The sequence below is a fragment of the Piliocolobus tephrosceles genome, chromosome 6 (assembly GCF_002776525.5).
Source record: "Piliocolobus tephrosceles isolate RC106 chromosome 6, ASM277652v3, whole genome shotgun sequence".
NCBI classification, from domain to species: Eukaryota; Metazoa; Chordata; class Mammalia; order Primates; family Cercopithecidae; genus Piliocolobus; species Piliocolobus tephrosceles.
In genome coordinates, this window is record NC_045439.1 from 2,381,858 (window position 1) to 2,388,094 (window position 6,237).

General features: G+C 66.8%; 1 protein-coding gene across 1 annotated transcript; it reads left to right on the plus strand.

The window, feature by feature from the left end:
• The first annotated feature begins 829 nt into the window (after positions 1 to 829).
• CKB (creatine kinase B) lies at positions 830 to 4,022 on the plus strand. Its single transcript, XM_026447512.2, has 8 exons — positions 830 to 888; positions 1,178 to 1,382; positions 1,506 to 1,660; positions 1,743 to 1,875; positions 2,259 to 2,430; positions 3,096 to 3,219; positions 3,374 to 3,563; positions 3,645 to 4,022. The coding sequence occupies exons 2-8, from the start codon at positions 1,190 to 1,192 to the stop codon at positions 3,821 to 3,823; spliced, it is 1,146 nt and encodes a 381-aa protein (XP_026303297.1). The 5' UTR covers positions 830 to 888; positions 1,178 to 1,189; the 3' UTR covers positions 3,824 to 4,022.
• The last annotated feature ends 2,215 nt before the right edge of the window (positions 4,023 to 6,237 follow it).

A 6,237-nucleotide genomic window follows, 5' to 3' on the forward strand; every position in this document is an offset into this window, starting at 1 on the left:
CGCGCCCGGCCTCTTCTTCTTCTTTAAATCGCATTTATGCTTATTGTTTATTAGCGTTTCCTCCCATCCTTGCCTGAAGTCTCTGGGGACTGCCTTTGGGGGTCGGGTGAGCTTGTCCCCTGCGAAGAGGGCCCAGGGTTGGGGTCTGGAAACTCCAAGGCTGCACTTGCCAGCGGCCTCTTAAGACCACAGTGTCCCCGTGGTTTCTGGCTTGCATCCCCCGGAGACCCAGGACTTGTCCAAGGTCAGGGCACCGCGGGTTGCCCCCGGGCTGGGCCGCAGCCAGACTGCGCCTCCCGCGCGCCTTCGCTTTGCACCAAGATCGCCCAGGAGATGCCTGAGGGCACCTTGAGGAAGGTCGACGGCTCCGGGCCAGCTCGCACTGGCCGGGGGTGGGGTGGGGGCAGTACCTGCTGCGGAAGCCCCGAACGCTTTCGCCCGGCCCCTCGCCGCCGCCGCGGGGGCTGGCTGGACTAGGCGGGCAGGCTAGAGGATGCGGATGAACCCGAGCGTCCTCGAGTGCCCGGAGGCTCTCCGCCTCAGTTTCCCGCTCGGAGGCAAGGGCGTGCCAGGGGATCCAGATATTCAAGGATCTGAGGTTTCGGCCTCGAGGTCTTGGGCGGGGGACTGGGCAGGCTGCGCGGGGTCCCAGCGGGGAGACGGCTCGGGTGGGCGGCCGGGGGTGTCGGGGGCTGCGGGCGGCGGACAAAGCGGCGGCACCACCCCGCGGCGCGGGCCAATGGAATGAATGGGCTATAAATAGCCGCCAATGGGCGGCCCTCGTTGCGTCCCTTAAGAGCCGCGGGAGCGCGGAGCGGCCGCTGTTCGCCTGCGTCGCTCCGGGAGCTGCCGACGGACGGAGCGCCCCCGCCCCCGCCCGGCCGCCCGGTGAGTTGGCCCGGGGGCCGGGGGCGTCGGCGCCGGGGCTAGGGGCGCTGCGTGCAAAGGGGGCGCGGGCGCTGCGGCGTCACGCGCTGCGGGCGCGTTGCCTGGAGCGCGCGCCGGACCGGCCGGGGGTCCCCGGCGATGATGGCGCTCCCGGCGCGCGCTGCGGACCCCTCTGACCTTGGCCGCTTCCCGGGGGCGCCGGGGGGCCCGGCGGCGGGGGCCTGAGTGGTACGCGGGAGTCCGGGAACCCCGGCTTGCCGGTCCCCGCTGACCCCGCGTCTCCCCGCAGCCCGCCGCCGCCATGCCCTTCTCCAACAGCCACAACGCGCTGAAGCTGCGCTTCCCCGCCGAGGATGAGTTCCCCGACCTGAGCGCCCACAACAACCACATGGCCAAGGTGCTGACCCCGGAGCTGTACGCGGAGCTGCGCGCCAAGAGCACGCCGAGCGGCTTCACGCTGGACGACGTCATCCAGACGGGCGTGGACAACCCGGGTACGCGACCCCTCGGGGCCGGGGTCCCGGCGCCCCCTCCCCGCGCGCAGCCGCAGGGTCCTCGGCAGCGCGCTCGGGCCCGGCAGTGACGTCACCGTCTCCGTCCCGCGCCCCCTCCCCTAGGCCACCCGTACATCATGACCGTGGGCTGCGTGGCGGGCGACGAGGAGTCCTACGAAGTGTTCAAGGATCTCTTCGACCCCATCATCGAGGACCGGCACGGCGGCTACAAGCCCAGCGATGAGCACAAGACCGACCTCAACCCCGACAACCTGCAGGTGTGCAGGTGCGGGCGGCGGGCGGGGCGGCGGGCGGGCCGGGCCGGGGTCTCCGGGCGCTGACTCCCGTCTCGCCCCCCAGGGCGGCGACGACCTGGACCCCAACTACGTGCTGAGCTCGCGGGTGCGCACGGGCCGCAGCATCCGCGGCTTCTGCCTGCCCCCGCACTGCAGCCGCGGGGAGCGCCGCGCCATCGAGAAGCTCGCGGTGGAAGGTAGGGGCCGGGCGGGCCAAGGGTCGGCGGCGGCGGCGTGCCCCTCCCGGCGCGGTCCCCGCCCGCTTTTGTTTTCGTCGCCTGGGAGCGGCAGCCGCCGCCGCGCTCCTATCTGCGCGCTCCTGGGTTCACTTTCCCGGAGGGACCGAGGGACGGAGGCCCAGCCCCGCGCCCACAGCGGCCTGGGGCCCAGGGCGGGCGGGTCCTGGCGCGGGGTCACCGACTGGGACCGTCGCCCGGGCCATGAGGACTGGACGCCCGCAAATCTGGGCGGGTGGGGGCCTCTGACGTCCCCCGGGGTGGAGCACGGGGGCGGGCGGGTCCGCGCTGGGGGCTGGAGGGGCGGGCGCGGCAGCCGAGCGTCCTGAGCGCACCGCCCGCAGCCCTGTCCAGCCTGGACGGCGACCTGGCGGGCCGGTACTACGCGCTCAAGAGCATGACGGAGGCGGAGCAGCAGCAGCTCATCGACGACCACTTCCTCTTCGACAAGCCCGTGTCACCTCTGCTGCTGGCCTCGGGCATGGCCCGCGACTGGCCCGACGCCCGTGGTATCTGGTGCGTGTCCCTCTGCGCCCTCTCGCGGCGTCCGCCCTCCCCGCCGCCTCCCCTTTCCCTCTCGTCCCGCCTCGCCGGGGTGGGGCCCCTCGCGGCGAGGAGGAGGAGGAGGAGGAGGAGGAGGAGGGAGGGAGGGACGGAGGGAGGGAGGGGTCTGGGTTCCCTGCCGCGCCTCCCGTGCAGGTGACCTTGGCCGAGCAGGTGCGTTAAGGTGCTGGGCCCGGGCCCCTGGGCGCTCAGGACTCAGTCCCCCTCGAGACGTGAGGTGGGGGCAGGGCTCCCTGGCGCCTCTGCCCGACGCCCCTCGGGAGCTGGAGCTCCTTGTTTTCTCACTCCTCCGTCGCTGAGATTCTGCCAGGGGCTGGTGACGCAGAAGCTTCTCCGGGGGCAGGGCTCCTACCCCCACTGTCGGGGGCGGGCGGGGCTGTCCTGGCGGTCCCTGGCCCTGCCTCACCTCAGACCACAGCACGTGATGGCAGCTGGGGTTCTCCTGCTCCCTGAGGCGTCTCGGTCCCCGCCTGCCCCGTGTTGGGTGGAGTCTTGGCAGCAGCCCCCGCTCCAGGGCACGGTTGGGAGCAGCACCTCGGGGACTTGGGAAGTTCCTTTGGTCTGGGGACGGCCTGGGGCTTTTTTCGGGATATGCCCTGAGACCAGCCCTCCGGCAGGCACAATGACAGTAAGACCTTCCTGGTATGGGTCAACGAGGAGGACCACCTGCGGGTCATCTCCATGCAGAAGGGGGGCAACATGAAGGAGGTGTTCACCCGCTTCTGCACCGGCCTCACCCAGGTGCCAGGGATGGGGCAGGCCCAGACCCCAGGGCTCCAGCAGGGATGTGGGTGCCCCATCAGTCCCCCTGGGGGATTTCTGGGACTTGGGAGTCTCAGGGCCTGTGGGGGTCTCAGGCAGGCCCTTCTCCCTCATACCCTTTTCTCGTCTGCAGATTGAAACTCTCTTCAAGTCTAAGAACTATGAGTTCATGTGGAACCCTCACCTGGGCTACATCCTCACCTGCCCATCCAACCTGGGCACAGGGCTGCGGGCAGGAGTGCACATCAAGCTGCCCCACCTGGGCAAGCATGAGAAGTTCTCGGAGGTGCTTAAGCGGCTACGACTTCAGAAGCGAGGCACAGGTGAGCAGGGCAGCTGTTGCGGGCTTCCTGTTGGCCTTTGGGCAGCCCTGTTTCCTCCGCCCTGACCTGCTGTCTCCCCAGGCGGTGTGGACACGGCTGCAGTGGGCGGGGTCTTCGACGTCTCCAACGCTGACCGCCTGGGCTTTTCGGAAGTGGAGCTGGTGCAGATGGTGGTGGACGGAGTGAAGCTGCTCATCGAGATGGAGCAGCGGCTGGAGCAGGGCCAGGCCATCGACGACCTCATGCCTGCTCAGAAGTGAAGCCCGGCCCACACCCGACACCAGCCCTGCTGCTTCCTAACTTATTGCCTGGGCAGTGCCCACCACGCACCCCTGATGTTCGCCACCTGGCGAGCCCTTAGCCTTGCTGTAGAGACTTCCGTCACCCTTGGTAGAGTTTATTTTTTTGATGGCTAAGATACTGCTGATGCTGAAATAAACTAGGGTTTTGGCCTGCCTGCCTCTGAGTGGTGCCTCTCCTTTCCCGGGGGGAGGGGGAAGGGCAGCAGCCAGGCCCCAGGAGTCTGAGTCCTGGGCCTGCCGTGGGCCTTGCCTTCCGTGAGAAGGGACAGAAGCCAGCAGGTGGCCACTCTGTTCTGCCTGTCCCACCTAGTCCATGGGCCCCTTTCCTCATGTCTATTGGGCTGTGCAGGCAGGAACACTGGGGAGAACGAGGGAGGAGCTCCAGGCCTGGGTGTGGAGCCTAGCATGTTGCTCGGGCTCATCCTGCAGGGTGGGGGAGGTAGGGATAGTGAAGGTTGGGGGTTGAGCTCAGAAACTTGAGAGCTTTCTGGTCCCTCCAACTGGGTTCCTTCTCCAGTCTTCCAAGCTGCAACATTATCAGATCCAGGCATCTCCCCACCTCCCTCCTACCCGGCCAACACCTACTCTCTTATCTTCTCTTCCCTCCCAGCCTCAGCCTTCAGGCTCAACAGCCCCCAGCCCCGCTGGCCCATGGGCTCAGCCCTCAAGACCCTCTAGCAGCCCTGGGGAACCACTGGTCCCCCCTTCACTGGCAGCCACTTTGGGGGCCTCTGGGTGTCCAGCCCCTTGGCCTCAAGGTGGGACCCCAAGGTAGGCAGAAGGGGGGTTGGGGCTGTTTAGGGCTTGGGCTCCCTGGTCCCTCATGCAAACTCCCCCCAACCCCCTGCAACTCACCCTAGTTGCCAGTTGCTGCTGTCCCTGCCCAGCCTCTGGCTCAGGGCTCCTACCATGGTTGGGCACCCTGAGGGGCTCAGCCAGCTCAGGGGGTGGAGGTGGACGGGTGAGGCAGCCGGGGGCTAGGAGTCCTGCTCCCCACCTTCCTCCAGCTCCTAAGCTCCAAGGACACAGCCTGTGCTGCCACCTGCTGGCCAGGGCCGCCTCCGCCCCACCCCTGGGGATCAGGGCAGGCCTCGTCCTGCATCTCCACACTCACTGCGTCCCTGGACACTAAGAGTTGCGGATCACTGGGCTCTCGCCTCCTTGGGACACAAGGGGATTGTCAACCTAGACACTGGGGTCCAGGAGCAGCAGTGGGGTACATCCCCGAATCTGCTGCTGGGCTCGGCATGTGGGGGCCCTAAGGGCAGGGGTGAAGTGTCCACCTCCCTAAGTGAACACCTGGTAGGCTAGAGACATAGGGGGCAGGTCCCCTGGTGCAGAAGGCTGGGGGGACTTCTGCATCCATTCTTTGGACCCTAGACTGGTCCCTCCCTGGCTGACCAGCCTGGGCACAGGGGCCAGTTTCTGGCTTAGCCTTTTGCCAGGAAGGCCCAGGCCAGGCCAGGCCGAGCTGTACAGTCTGGAGTCTCGAGAGAAGGGCTAGGATGTGAGCACAGGAAGTGAACCCCTCCAGAAAGGGGAGGCTGAGGGCAATGAGGAAGTGGTGCAGACCCAGTGGGGACCTGGCCAGCAAAGCCCCACCACCAGGGGACCTTGTCATTGCTGCCCTCTTCCTGTTCAGTAGCTGCTCCAGCTGCAGCCCCTCCTTGCTGCTCCTGCTGGCTCAGTCCCCCTCACCACGGCTTGGGCAGAGCCCGCCCAACTATCGCTGGGGTGGCGTGGGCCCCACTGTGCGGTGAACACAGGGCTGAGGGCATGGCTGGGCAGGACTGTCACTTCTTGTTTCAATGCTCCCCTTTTCCCATGTGGACTCTCAGAGTGGGGCGCTCCTAGAACCACCAGTGGGCAAACAAGCAGAACCCCTAATCACCCCATGCAGGCCTCTCAATGCACTGTCCGGGAAGGCCGAGAGGACTGGGCCTGGCTCAGAACAACTTCTGAGGCAGTAAAACTCTGAAGGCCTTGGGGGGGCCTTGGCTGGCCTGTGGAGCCCACAGGGCCTGGACCCCCAACTCTCTGGGGCCCACTCTCCTTCCTGTGCCTCACATATTTTATCTTTTTTTTTTTTTTTTGAGACGGAGTCTCGCTCTGTCGCCCAGGCTGGAGTACAGTGGCCGGATCTCAGCTCACTGCAAGCTCCGCCTCCCGGGTTTACGCCATTCTCCTGCCTCAGCCTCCCGAGTAGCTGGGACTACAGGCGCCCGCCACCTCGCCCGGCTAGTTTTTTGTAGTTTTTTTTTAGTAGAGATGGGGTTTCACCGTGTTAGCCAGGATGGTCTCGAACTCCTGAGCTCGTGATCCGCCCGTCTGGGCCTCCCAAAGTGCTGGGATTACAGGCTTGAGCCACCGCG

Excerpts from the sequence above, each read along its gene's own strand:
- CKB (XM_026447512.2), top strand. The coding sequence starts at position 1,190 with ATGCCCTTCTCCAACAGCCACAACGCGCTGAAGCTGCGCTTCCCCGCC. Across the intron at positions 2,431-3,095 it reads CCCGACGCCCGTGGTATCTG|GCACAATGACAGTAAGACCT; the intron begins GTGCGTGTCCCT and ends GCCCTCCGGCAG. Across the intron at positions 3,220-3,373 it reads TCTGCACCGGCCTCACCCAG|ATTGAAACTCTCTTCAAGTC; the intron begins GTGCCAGGGATG and ends TCTCGTCTGCAG.